A 15,105-nucleotide genomic window follows, 5' to 3' on the forward strand; every position below is an offset into this window, starting at 1 on the left:
TTCTCAAGAGGATCTGGCCATGGATATTAGGTGAATGAGCAGAGATAAAAAAAGGATGGAAGAGCACTATAGAAGTGTAGCCAACAGGATCCATGACCTTGGGGTACGCTCTGCTGAAACCCAGGATCAAACGCAGCAGTGGATGACTGATTGATTTGATGGGACATAGACAATAGACAATGAGAAAATCTGCAATATTCCCTGTCCCTCTACCACCCCTGAGGACAGCAGAAGGCAATTATGCAACAGGAATAAAGAAGATGCAGCAAACAGCACTCAACAAATCCTCCTTGCAGCCCAGGAGTGTGCTCGTAGGTGCCTTGAAACTGGAGATGCCAACACAGAGGCATTGATGGAGGCCCCGTGCTGTCAGGCCCCCTCAGCCTCAGGATCGTGTTACCCAGCTCCCTGCTGTATCACAGGCTGGCACCTCCACCTTGAGATGTAAACCTGCACCCAGCTTTTGTGGGTTCCTCACTTTTTGTTTTGCTCATGGAAGGAAGTCCTGGAAATGTTAAGGTTGGCTAAATGGGGCTTTTAAAAGTGCAGCGTTCCTCTGGGCCTCTACACCAAAAAACAGCAAAACAACAAATGCCCTTCAGCTGACCAGAGGATCTTCTTGCAGTGGGCCAGAGAATATGTGGGGAAAGGCAGCACAATCCTCAGCACATGAAAACAACAGGATGGTTTTGATAAGGAGCAGTCAGGGGATGAAGAGAGAGGAGGAGTCCCACAAGCCAACATCTGCCAGAGCAGCAGACCTGACAGTCCTGAGAGCTTACTTAACATGTCTGATCAAGAGCTTTGGGAGTCTTGTCTGCGTTAAATGCTACCAGATGCAAAATCAGCAGCAAGATGAGAAGTGTATTAATAAACTAAGGAGGCACATGAAGTTATTTGAAAACTGAATGGGGAAAGTGGGGAGAGAAGGGGGAGTATAAAACCAGTTTATTTTTCCATTAAAGCAATTTAATATTCTCCAGGTGGAGTTACAATTACTCGTCCTTGGGAATTAAATTGAATTTGTGAAACATTCCGGTTCATCAGCAGAATATACAATAAGAACTGGGATATATAATTTTTTTCTTTACACTTTGTCAGGACAGCACTACCTGTCTGTCCACAGGGTAAGAACAGCTGGCCATGATGTCTTTTTGACCCAGCATGACTTTCACTGACTTTAACTAACTTTACAGCAGCAGGGAATATATCCCTTTTCTTTTAATTAATGCAATTACATTAGGACTCATCATTGACAATTATGGTGACTGTTAAAAGTTTTCCCTTTCTTTGCCCACTCCCCCACCAACTTAAAATCTGCTCCAATATCGTTACAAATTAATGCTTAATTAGCCATCAAGCAGAGCTGATGTTCCCCACAGAGCATTGCTGCTTACAGAAAAACTGAGAAATAGGAGAACATAGCGGATATTTCATCATCTGCCTCCAAGGGGAACCATAACCAAAGAGCAGCCAATTACCCCAATACAGCTGCAAAGTTTAATCAATGTAGAAACCAAATATCTCATTAGGTGTCCACTGCAGTATTGGAAGACTTTCCCATTGACTTCTATGACACGAATGTTACATTTTTAAAAGATCCATTGGCAATATGAAAGAGCAGAGACTCCCTTCATCTTCACATCCTGGCCAAGTCCTGATCTTCATCTTTCCTTTTCTGGCATAAGAAAAGAGGCAGGAGGAGGATGCCTCAGACAGCACGGCAGGTGTCTGACAAGCCATGAATTAAACACACCTGTGCACAAGGCAATCTGTCACACCCAGCCCCACCACTCTGGATTTATATCCCAGAGGGGAAAACCACACCAAACACTATCTCCCATCAGGGGCAAGAAAGCGCAGAGCTGAAGATGATTTTACTTCTTTCAACACCTGTGGTGAGTCTGGCACTGACATACTGTGTCCAGTATGGGAGGCAGTAGTTTAGGAAATTGAGATGCCCCAAAACAGCTGAAAAGGAGACACATAGAGAATTCATTTGGTTTCACCTACCAAGGAGATTGAGTAGCTCGACAGCAATAACTAAACAGCTTTACAGAATGAAAATGCCTGATACCACAAGATATCCAAATCCAACTTCCAATCCAGCAAAACAGAAAAAAACATACAGCAGCCAGGAAGCCAAAGCTAGGGAAATTCCATTTAGAAATAACAGATTCTCATTTATGTGTAATACTGCTGGCAATTAAATGTTAAAACAAACTTCCAAGATTTCTCCACCTCTTGATGTCTGTGGATCAAGGCTGGATGCCTTTGGTCTCCCTGGGTGACCAGGCAAAGCTTTATGATCTGCAACAGGCAGAAGGGCACAGCTGACAATTTAATGGCCTGGCCCCCCCCCTCGACAGAGGTGAGAAAGAAACAGCTCTGCCAGTCCACAAAGATCTACTGACATCACTTTGTGTTTGCACCAGTTTAACTGGAAATTAAATTTACATGAACAAACTCTATCCCACACAAGACTGCATATTGTGACAGTTAAATAAAGAGCTTTTTAAAAGGCACACGTCTCAGGCAATTTAAATCAAAAAAGATAGGTTTTGTTAAAGCTACCAATTTCAGAAAATTAAGGTTGACTAAAACTGCTTTTAAAAACTCCTTTTGGAATTTAATCACATATTGGAAACTCATATGCAGCTGTTTGTGTCACCTGCAAAAAGACTGTATAAAACATAAGCATATGCTTAATTTTACACGTGTGCTTAAGTTCTATCAACTTTAATGAAGTTTAAGCACACAGCCAAGCTTCTCTGAATTTGAGAAAGCATTCCTGAGCACAGGCTGTGAAATTATTAGGAAATCACCAATGAGAAAAAAAGTAAAATTAAAACTGGCTGGTCAATTTTCACAGCCTGAGTAAGCACTAGGTGAAGAAATAAAACATATAACATATTTCTGAGTTTGTTTGCTTGTTTTGCTGTAATAGGAAGGGGTGAGTGCCCAAATGTTTGTAAGGATTCCCAGTGAACCTGGCAAAATGTCAGCAAAATAGATGTATAAAACGACATGAAAGTCAATGCTTGGGTTTGGCTTCTGAGGAAAGGAATCATATTAAAAATCTACTATATGTCTCAAAGCTGAGAAGAGGAAAATCTGGACTCTGCCTCAGTCTACACATTTGTGTGGTGGTCAGGGGCAGGCAGGCCTCAGCTGGGCAAACCCCACAGTCTGATTCACTGAAGAAGGCTCTTGCCTTCACGAAATTTGCAATCTCATTTTCCAAACCATTAGGCCCACTTCTACATTCCCTTCCAGGCTGCCAGATGTGTGTCAGATATTGGATTTGGCTGACTGACCATGGGTTTTTATTTCTTTTTTAACAACAACTGTCTTGTTCAAACACCTTAGGTTCTACGCATCTCCTAAGTGGGAACCTCAGCTGAAGAACAGGGAACCGAATCACACAGAAAGCTGAATAATTTGTGCTGTCCTAAAAAGGAATCCACTGTGCAGAGCCCTCCTATGTGAGCTGCAAAGTTTGATATGCATACAAATGAATGTAAAGTGCTGTCCTTTCAATCAGAATTCGTGCTTCAGAAAAGGTGGTGCCACCAGCACACATTAGACCTCAAGAAAACAGCACTGAGCTGTACCTCTGCTTGGGGCCAACATGCCAAACTTTGCACTAAAAGCGTGTTCCTTCCCTCTAAAAGAGTGTTTTTAAGGGGCTCACCTGAGCCCAGAACTGAGCACACGCTGCTCCTGAAGGCAGCCCTACCACCCGTGGGACACCCGGTACCCGCAGACCTCAGCAGTGGCATCCCCAGGAACACAGAGAGGGACTGCAGGGCTGAGCTGCAGGAGTTTGCAGAGCCAGGGGGAAGGAAGGGACAAACAACTCAAGAGCTGAAGAGGAAGGCTAGACCTTTAACATGACAAGACGTGAGACAGTTTCCATGGCAAAAGAGAAATGTGGAAATGGAGAGGGAAGGAGCTGTGCCTCAGGACTGCTGAATGAAAGGAGTTTGTGAAGTACCTTTGGCTTACTGGCTTCGGCAACACTTGGGAATTGCTACAGCTTTTCCAAACATTTGTGTTTTACTTCTGTCACCATTAAAACCAATAATAAAACCATCACAAAATGTTTTCCAGATGCTTTTCCTTACCTGTTGTATGTTAAAGCTAATCAACATCCTGCATTTTAATCAGCAAATCAAACTGAAAAATACAATTGTGGAGAATGGTCCTTCAAAGATGGAGTTTTACGGTAGCAGACACTTAAAATCATGTCTGGAACAAATTTCTTCAGCTCTGGCAGCAACATTTCTCACTGGTATTTCTACCATCTTCCAGTTTGCTCAGTCACTGTGCCACACACTCCTCACAGAGACAACATTTTCTAACAACAAAAACACCCTTCATGGCAGCTGAAGCTGTTTTTCATCCATGATGGAAACTGAAAAACAGAGACAGGAACCTGCATTTCAGCCACTTCCATTCTTGGAAATTAGATGCTCTCACAACTTCTCCATATCCACATCTCATTGCTGCCAGATAAAATTTTCATCAAAAACAGGATGAAGTTTGTCCTACTCACTGAAAAACTCCAGGGCTCTAAAACTGAATTTAGGCCACAACTGGATTCCCCAAGCAGTATAATTCTATTTCCTTTTATCTTGTTTGGCCAAAGCTCCTTTCTACACTGCACAGCACCATAGTATTTAAAGCACCAGACCCAAGGTGGGAATCTGACTCTGCTCTGTCACATTCCAGACTACCACTATGCCCAAAATGCATGGAAAGACTGACTTTCTAAACCACCTTTTCCAATCCCAGCCGGCTTCATTCAAACAAGAGGCATAATAATTTGTCTGCTGCAGTTTTTAGCATTCCTTCTTATTACTGACAGTCTGTTTTAGTCTTGCTGCTGCATTATAGTTCCCTAATGCAACACAGGCTACGCAGTATCTGAGACAAGAGATCTTGCAAGAGATTTTTTTCTAGGACCTGTTAATCCAACAGCAGACTTGAACAGCATTCAGATATGAGAAGAATGGAAACTTCTTCCGCATTGGTCATGTTATCTCACTCTGTCCCATCACACAGCTCATCTGCTTTGATAGGAGAATTTTCACGTCTTCATTATCTCTTTATTTTCCCTCTGCTTAAATAATTCTACCTCAAATACAATGATGTATTTGCTTGCTGTTTGTCTGTCCACAGCCAAGCTCTGACAGAATAAAATTGCCTGCTTTTTCTGCATGCTCTCCATGCCTCCACTATTGCTTTCCACATTCATGACTCTAGTATCCATGGGTATAATCGAGGTTACAGATTAAACTCTCTGCAGGTGCCAGCTGTGGCTGATTCCATCATTTGCAGTATGACAGTGTCCCTCAGAGATGTGTCCACAGGACCAAGGAGATGCCCACCAGGGTTTGTAGTCTCCGGCACAGCACTGGGGGAGCACGGCCTTCTATCTGGACCAAAGCTGGCATGTGTCTTAACCTGGGATGGATTTACCTTGATCAGCTCTGACCATCATAAGCAGCAACATTTCTGACCTTTCTGTTTCGTCTCACGACTTTTTAGTAGGTCCCATACCTGTATTTACACATGATCTGTACCAGGCTTTTGCCTTCTTCTGTTCCTTCACCTCATCACCTGCTGTTTGGCAGAATCAAAAACTGCCCTGTTTCATCTCTGAAAGCCTCTCCCAGCCTCAGCCACAGAGCTGCCCTGTCAAAGAAGGCACAAGTGTGCAGGTCCTGGCACATCCTGTGTGCTGTGTAACTATATTAAACAATAACATAACAAACACATTAAATAACACAGTAAATAAGCATGATGAAAATAATGAGCACAGTTAACTGTTTGCGTCTTGCTTACTTTGTAGTCCTTGCCGAGAGGTTCAGCTATTAAAGGCTCTCTTGCATTATAACATTGCCAAGATATTAATAGCCAGGCAAGGAGATGAATGGCAGGCTTACACTGCACAATTAAAACTTTTCCAGTTTACCCTTTCAGTAAAATTTGTGGTTTATAATAAGCATCTTTGTCTGTTCTGAAGAGAATAAGAATTGGAAAGTTACATGGATGGGAACAGAGGTTCATTAAAGATTCAAAATAGAATGTGGTTTGGCATTGTAAAATAAACATGTGTATAAGATGGGATGCATCAAGAGCTGCCTGAAAGAAGTGCTCAGTGTTCCTTTTCTCTTGTGATCCTGGATCTACTGGTCATGCTACCCACAAAAAGGGATGAAAAAGCAGCAGGGATAAAATGTGCATTCTTGCTTCCAGTAATGTGAAGTCTGCTCTATATCCCCACTCATGATTCATTTATCATACATATATCTATAGGGTGTAAATATATATATATACACACATATATAAGAAATGCATGAATTTTATCCTTCATGCACCCCAATATTCATCAGCATATACAGATGTTATATTACTGATTTTTCTCACCCTAGAACCTAAATCCTCCTATTATAGAGCAAACACTTATTGATTTGTGGGGACCCAGTGAGCATTTAAACATTCAGAGAACACACATGTTATTTGTTTAAGTCTAACTTAGAGCACAGCACATTCCTGTTTCTCAAACACACGATGAAGGCAGGAAGGAAACAGATAAAAAGCATTCCTACAAAGCCAAGGTTTGAGTAAAAGAGTTAACATTACCAGGTAATTTATTTATACTGTTGGACACAGCTTCAATTTAGATAAAAGGCAGATGCTTATCACATGGATTTTAATAAATCAGGTTAGAAGTCACAGAAATCTGTAAAAGCTAGATCTCAAAAGGCAAGCAATGCACACAGACTGTGCCTTTATTTACAGAGTTTCTGGGAGTTACTGATCCCTCCTGGTGTCAGGCAGCCCCACCAGCAGTGAGATCTGCTCCGTGGTACCAACATTCCTTGCCAGCAAGCACCTACAACCAGGCCACTAATCCCGATAATTAACAAAATCTAGCACTAGAGGGAGGCTGAACACATGTTCTGCTCTCCCTGGCCTTTTCAGCTTCTCCACACATTAAAAGGCAGGTGATTTAAAGCAAGCCCAGCACCAGCAGGCAGAGCCCAGCCACCGAACAGGAGATGAGCTATTTTACGCAGCAACCCCCACTGGCAAAATTCATGCTTTTTCCTCCCCAGCTATTTGCCAAGATGTGCAACCAAATTTCAGAAATAAATTTTTTAAAAAATCCAAAGAACTAAAAACAATTCCTGTGTCCTGGCTGTTCTTTCAGCCAGTGAGTCAGAGACCACAGAGGCACCGCTGCCACTCGCGGGGAGTGGAGGCAGACGCTGAAACACCTGGCAGCCTCTTCCCTAACAAGGATGAGACTCTCACTTCTCACATCTATCAACACATTCCCACCTTCTCCCAGCACTGAGGAGCAGTGAGACAGGTCTCCTCAGAACAGCCTCGTGGAGGAAGGCACACACACCTCCAGAACGCGCTTCAGCTCTCGCCCTTCCAAAACTCCTTGGCAATAGGAATTTCAGTCCTTTGGCTGATTTTCTGCACATCACAACACGACAATAGGACTGGTAAGTTCAGTAGGTGGGAACAGTTCCCTGCCCATGTAGCCCCTCCAAACACAGAGGATTATAACAAGAACTGGTATATTAAATTTTTTTATATTGCACTTCATGCAACTATTCAAAGTCCAATTTTTTCTTCACTTTAACCCCCAACCTAAATCCACTTATTCACATCCACTTTGATACATCCCAAATTGTTCCTGTGTTCAGGCACTGATGGTGTTTAGTCATTAATTTGCAATTATTACAGTAATGAGGCTCTGGGATGTCGCAGGCAGAATTGCTCTGGGACACAGGAGACCTCAGTCTTATTTTTAACCTGCTACTGGTCAGCCTGGTGACCTAGACAAAGCACTTTCCCTACTCCAGCTTCCTTATCAGGAAGAGAGTGGTATTTCTTTTGTCAAGTGTTTTGTGGCCTGTCAATAAGAAACACACTGATAACAGCTGGGGGGTGCTGGGAAAGAGGTGCCATCCCAGCTCAGCACAATCCTCTCCTTCCCATGCTGGTAGCATCTCAGATCCCAAAGGAAAATCAGACCCATCTGCAGATGCAGCACATGCAGGTAATTAGTAGAGATCTCTAAATGGATGTTTTCCCAAGGTGGTCCTTGGCAAGTTGGCAGCTGAAGGTCGCATCTGCTTTGAGCCACCCAGATCCTGCTCCAACATGAAATGCTGGGCTCTGAACCTCCCCTTTAAAAAGAATTGGTCATTTCCAGGCCATAGCACCCATGACTCCTGAGACAGCATAGCACTCCAGGACTCCTGGGGCATGGGACAGGGACTGGCTTTTCACACAGCTGTGCAGCCCTGCCTGGCAAGGAAGGAAGAAATTGCCAGAGCCATGAGTGAGGGTCCCTCTGTGAGCAAACAGGGTGCTTGAGAGATGGCTGATGAGAGTTTTTGGCTTTCCCTGGCCTGGGCAGATGCCTGTTTTGAAACTAGAAGGCAAAAACATAATAAAAATCTGTCTGCCTCCCTCCCAGATCTATCTATTTCCCTTTGACAAACAGTGATTTCATTTTTCTTCCCGTCCAAAATTTTTTTTTTCTTTCTCTTTCAAACTGAGCCCAGGCCAACGTGGCAAAAGGCTCTTTGCTCATGTCCTTATTTGTCAAACACGCCACCACCACGCCCTCACCCCATTCTGGGAACAAGTCCTTGCCTTCCCCCGCTGCAGCCAAAGGGGAACTTCCCAACACAACTCTCCCCCAGCCCAAACACACTCTTTTAAAAATAAATATTGCCTTTTCTTTCCTTTTTTTTAATAAAAAATAAAAAGGCATTCCAGTTAATAAGAAAAGAGTTTAAATTTCCTTCCCCTTTCCTCCCCACAGCCCTGCTGTGAATCTGAATGTGACAGATCTAGATGGGAAAAAAAGAAATTACAAGAAAATGCCAGATCTATCACAAAGGTATTTTATGATCCAGCCCTCCTCTAATTTCCATCAGAGCATAAGTCAGATACTAAAGTACCTTTTTGGATCTGATCCTAAGTGGCCAGTTCCACTGTCCAAATAGAGATCCAGAGATAAACAGGCCTATGAAAACTGGGTATTATTTTAACTGCTGCTCTTAAGCTACAGCTTAAACCGTAATAAGTTGTGCAGCTTTCAGTCCTCTGGTAACACTAACACACAAACTGATAATAAACTAAACATCTATCCTGCTGTCCTCATCAACTTAACACCTAATATAAAAAGATTTACCTGGATCCTACAGCATACATACTTCATAAGCTGTCATCAGCACTGCACCATCCAGAGAGAAATTTCTGATGTAAAACGGCTGATTTGATGGAACAGAGGAATTTCAAACTCTGAAGTAGATCTGGAGGGCTCTCACCAGGTCCACAGGGGCCAAACCACCCAGACAGCAGCCTCAGGTCTGGGCAATGCTCAGGAACTGGGTCTGCTGCTCCAGCACTTACATTTAGCAAGAGGGAAACTGAGGCATGGAAATTAAATAGTCTGGCATTGGAGAGCTCTTGTAGCCCAATACAACACATGTTCACAAGATCCCTGATTTCAGACAGCCATGTCTTCACAGCAGAAGGAACACAGTCACAGTTTGTTCTGCTCCTTTAGCACAAGAACACCTGTCCAGATCTGAGAAAATTACTGTGTTTGATGCACAAAGGCACTGGGCAGCTGCCTCCAGCACCACTTGCCCTCTTCCTCCTCTCTTGGGCTTTACATGCTTCAGCGTGACTTTTGCTGTTCCTGAAAGATAAGGAGCTGATCCTGCAACACAAAACCCTGCTGGCTCCTGACTTAAGCCCTGACTTTTGCCTGCTCCTGATCTCCTACAGAAAATGGAAGGGCAAAGGGAGAGAAATAGGTGACATCTCTGATCACAGATGAAAGTCAGGGAAAGGCAGGGAGCTCTGTTTGCTGCATAAGAGTACATTTGGAATGGTGACAGGCAGGATTGCTCAGGTACAGCTGCTAGGCTCACCCTCCTCTGAGCAGGACACCACGCAAAGGAATCCTGCTCTAACCAAGCTCTTGCTAAAACCCAACACTGGACACAGCTCCAGTCCCAGTTTCCCAAAACCAGAGAGAAAGAGTGTGACAAATAGCAATTCCATGAGTTCAGAGGGAAGAGTTGTCCTGCTGAGTGGTTCTACCAAGGGGCACATCCCTGTCATAGTTTCAAGTGGCTCAGGGACACTTTTGGAGCCATGGCAGGAGCAAGCCCCTTTCACTAAATACACAAGGCCCTCTCCCTGGATGACTGGGAAGGGGGAAGCCTGACCCTGAGGAATCCTGTGAGGCACCACGACCCCTTCCTGCTACACAGGCTCCTGTGCAGGCACCATGCAGGCAGTGCCCTGCCTTTGCCAGGAGCCTGCTGCTCCTCGGCTTCCCGGGGTGCTCTGGAAGCTCCCCTGCTCCCACGGAGGCCACTCTTCTCAGAGAGATAAAAGACAGAACAACACTTGCTGGGGAATTACTTCATTCCCCCAAGGCTGGGAAAAGCCATGCTCTGCACTTGGCAATGTCCCTGACTGCTGCAGCCTTTCCTGGCAAGGGAAAACACAATCTCCATTAACCTCTTCCTGCTCAAAGGCTGCTTCCAACACTGAGCCCATTGCAGGAAAGGCTGAAGCTTTGCCATAGTCTCTGAAGGCACAGGCAAAAGATCTCAGTAAGCCCATGAGGGAGGGGAATGTTTTATTTTCCCCAAGCCACAAAGCAGACAAAGTGAGTCTAGAGTTGGTGAGAGGGTCGGGAACCAAGTCAGGTCTTTTGAATCCTGTTTAATGCCTGCCTGCTGGCCTACTCTCATGTTCAAACTCACCAAGGGATACAGGACTGCCACAATCTTCCAGGGCATCAAGGGCAGCCCCATGTCTGTGGATATGTGGTTACACGACTCTCAACAGCCTCAAACCTAGACCATGCTTGATGTGTTCTCACTACTTCTGACAGAAGGCTTTTCCAGATCTTTGGAGCCCCAGTGCTTAGAAATTTCTAAACACCAGCATGGGTATTCTGGCAAGCTCAGCCTCTCCTGTTCTTGCACCAACATCCACACAGAGACGAAATATGGGCTTATTCCCAAAGTGCATTTCAAATTTGCAACCAGACTCATCCTCAGCCTTCCTTTTGCTCAGCTAACAAGACATACTCTTCTGGTCTTCACCTGGAAGATCAGCTCCTCACTCCTTGATCACCTTGACTGCCTTGTCCCGAAGTCTGAATGAATTTCTCTAGAATGTGCCTGAGCAAACATAAACCTGGCACTCCAGGCAAACCTGCAATACCTGCACAAAAGTGTTCATATATTGCAAAGATGTTCAAGGTCTGTCCATATTCACATTGGACATTCCAGCATCACCTGATGTGTCTTAGAAGTCGTGTTTTCATCCAGGTGGCCAATCTAGAAGACCCAAGCCAGCAAAAAGAGGGTGAAAAGGGTCTCAATTACATCACTGGAGCCTGGGCCAGGGCTTATTTGCTTCACTTAATTTTGGGAATCTAAACAAAGCACTTTCAGGATCAGATTACTGCCCTAAAGTCTCTCCACAGTCCATGGAAGGAGATGGCCATTCCAGAAAACAATTCATTCTGGGAAGGTTCCACTCCCATCCGCCATCACAACAACATAAGGCAATTAGTCTCCTAATTCAAGCCGGATGGGAAAAATCCTTTAATAGCCCAGCAAGTTTTGAATGGAAATACTCCCTGCTTGGGAAACACAGCTTGCTAAAGCTGACTTGGTTATTCCTGACCCATGATTTTTAACCAGAACTTTGCCATCTCATTGTATTATCATTCATTCATTTCCACAATTTCTGGATCAGTTCTGCACAAATGACAAAATTCTTGTCTTCTTACCTGTACATTGTAAGTAACATCATCCAGAGTGGGTGGTGGGGGAAAGGCACCTTGTGATGATGTGATGTTCCCAAGGTCATCCACAGGAGGGGGTGGGGGAGGAAGAAAGTCGCCTAGGAGAGAGAATGGGAGAATTTAAACTCGGCAGCATTTCCCCACATCATGACATGGATGATCAGGAGGAGTTCCGCAATACTTTCAGCTCTGCCAACCGGTTTTGTGGCACAGGACATAACACATTATTTGACCATTAAATGCTCAGCTTCACCCCTCGATGCTCCAGGAAATGGCTACACAGCTCAGTAACATTGGCAGATGGCTTAGAGGTGCTCAGATTCCACAGCAAAAGGTGATGTACCACAAAGCCTGAAGGCACCAACAAGCAGCCCCACAGACACAAGTCGCATCTAAAACCTAACTACCACAGGCAACCACAAAACTTGCACTAATGAACACCTGTGTCTAACCCTGCAATGGAACCCATCCAATTCACTCGTGTGCTAAACTATGCCAGCTCTTCTTGATCCCTATAAAGACAGCATCAGGTGTTGTCCAAAAGCAGGGATCCCCTTGCAGAAGACACACGAAGGGCTGGAGCTGGAGCCCAGAGTCTAGGCCAGACCATCTCCTGCACCCCTGCTGCTGGCAGGCAGACACACTCTTTGCATCTTCCTATAGGAACTTCACAGCTTCATGTAAAGAGCTGCTGGGAAGATGACAGGCTCTTCTCAGTGACAACAGCCATATGATGGGCCAGGCACAAGCACACATGAATCTTAACTCTGGATTTTTACAAGGGGGATGATGTACAAAATTTCTAGAATACAACTTGTTCATTTTAATCTTCCAGAAGTGTTGATGGGAAGCCAAAGCAGCAAAGACAAAGCAGCTGTGAAGCCATCCAGCTTAGCATAGAGATGGGAGGTGGGAGCAGAGAGAAGTTCTCCTTAAGAATTTCATGGGATGTGGGACCACAAAGGAGAAAGAAAACAAGGACAGAGTAGCACAGGCTGCAGGCAGCAGGACACCAAGCTCTGAAAGCACCTCCTAATGGTGGAAAAAGAGCATTTGCCATTAGCACTGGATTTGTCTCCAGGGAAGGCAGCTGCCTGCAATTTGGACCACTTTGGTATGTTTTCATTTCTTCTTATGAAGATTGATGCTGCAAGTAGAGCTGTTTGCTGTTGGCTCTTGTGTGTGCAGCATCTGGGATGGAAGGTTTCAGATTAATAAAAGTGTGATATCTCACATACATAGGAACTGTTGCTTTTGGAAGGAAATGTGAGCTCCCTACTTGACCCTCCAGATCTCCATGCAGCATCACACTGTGTTCAGGCCAGAGGCCTTCAGCACCACCCCTAAATGCCAAGGAGCAGGCTCCAGACCACTCAGGAAGGTGCTGAGCCAAACCCCTGTGACCTGCAGCCTTCTGGACCACCTATACCCAGGTTTAAAGCCCTAGGCTCAGCCCAGACCAGGCACAGGCACCAGCTGAGCAACACTGCCAGCACAACACCTCCATGCTCTCTACCATGGGAAGCAGATGGGTCTGCAGCCCTTGAAAGTTTTTCTCTTCTATTTCAAATCACCCTCTAAAAGACACAAACTTCCCCTAGGACTTTCAGAGATGTTATTTACCAAGAAAGTAATTTCTTCCCATTTTCCCCAAAATGAGCATGGATGGGACTCAAAAAATCCCTTCTGAATCCCTAAGAAAGTATCATCCTAAATACAGATGCTCAAAGACAGGTCCAAAACAACAGACTGAAAACTAATTTAAGACAATAATTTTGCTCCAATACATAAAATCTCATGAAACCTACTGGCTCATGCTATTATAGAGTTCAGGATTGATTAAAAAAAAAAAAAAAAGTCCAATAATATCTGCAGTATCCTCCTTGTTGCCCTATAATTAATCCAATCTTTTATTTCAAATCATGTGAAATACAATACAAAATAAAAAGGAAAGTAGAGAGATTTTGAAATTAATGTCTAAGAGGTTAGTTCTAAAAAATGCTGGGATATTTGAGTGCTTCTTAAACTTTTCTCCTTTGCTCTGTAAATGACCCTTCAACCAGCCAACATGATTTTGCAAACAAATTCAACTCCAGCAAACACAGACTTCTCAAGATTATGCTTTAGATGATGTTTCTCAGTCAGTTCTGGCTCCAATGCCAAAGACTGATCTTCCTGCACAGCACATTAGTCAGACACTCTTGCTTTATTACAGTCCTTCAAAACACCTAAGGAAAATCAAAGTAGAGAATGTGCTGGAGGATATGAGACAGGGAAAGGGACAGGTTTTCTGCATAATCAGGAGTCTGCATCTAACAATGACCATTAGAATAAACAAAAACAAAATACCATTTTTGCCCCTTTGGAAGACCCACTCCTTCTGAAAGAAAAAAAGAAAAAAGAAATTGGCAAGATTTTTCAGAAAAGGAGAAAGGACAGAAAAAGAACTCTCTCCTAGATCTTGGAAGAAAACACTTCTTTGCAGTAGGAGACAGCTGGCTCTACCACATCCCAGCCCAGCTCTGCTGACTCCATCCTGTATTAGATAAGCTACTGGCTCCACTCTCCCCACAAGTGGGAAAGTTTTTAGACTGGGAAGCAGAGAAGCAGATGCCTGATGAACTGGGGGGACCTTGCAGATGTTTGGCCTTTTCCTGGTCCTCTGTGAACAGATGGACCTTTCTCCTTCACAGCTTTAGTTATTTATTCTGCCACTGCGCCTTCCTCTTTCCCACACACAGCCCCGGGACCCAGTGCTGTTCCCACTGCACTCGCGGGAGAATATTCCCTTGGATGCAGGAGGGAAAGCTGTCCCTGCATTATTATTATTATTGGCATTGCTGGAAGTCTCCCTCTGCCAGAGAGGGAAGCATGCAAAGACCAAAATCCGTGTCCTCAGCAGCATATGACTTTAGATGATGTGGGGAAGAAACATGTCTAAGTTTCAGGGAGAAAAGGAGGAAAATAATTGAAAGCCAGCTGTCCTTTAAGTACAGTGTCCCTACAGTGCACCTTTGGCACCTTCTCTCACCCTCGGAGCTTTGCAAGTCAGATTTCACTTACTTAGAGCTGGCAAGCCGTGGGAGGAGGCAGGAAAGTCCATGTCCAGGCAGAGCACATCAGTGCCACCCACTGCTGACCACCTTCAGTGTCACAAAGCGAGGTTGGAGCCATCTGGGCAAGGGAGCGTCCCTGGTCTGCATGGATGCACCAGCAGCCACAGC

General features: G+C 44.4%; 1 protein-coding gene across 12 annotated transcripts in view; it reads right to left on the minus strand.

The window, feature by feature from the left end:
• LPP (LIM domain containing preferred translocation partner in lipoma) overlaps positions 1 to 15,105 on the minus strand; it is a 326,612-nt gene that overhangs the window by 158,741 nt on the left and 152,766 nt on the right. For all 12 annotated transcript variants that reach the window (XM_021536843.2, XM_021536840.2, XM_021536845.2 and 9 more), the window contains one exon: positions 11,867 to 11,979. In XM_021536843.2, the coding sequence (XP_021392518.1) occupies positions 11,867 to 11,979 (113 nt within the window). The remainder of the gene's footprint in view (positions 1 to 11,866; positions 11,980 to 15,105) is intronic.

Source organism: Lonchura striata, chromosome 10 (assembly GCF_046129695.1).
Source record: "Lonchura striata isolate bLonStr1 chromosome 10, bLonStr1.mat, whole genome shotgun sequence".
NCBI classification, from domain to species: domain Eukaryota; kingdom Metazoa; phylum Chordata; class Aves; order Passeriformes; family Estrildidae; genus Lonchura; species Lonchura striata.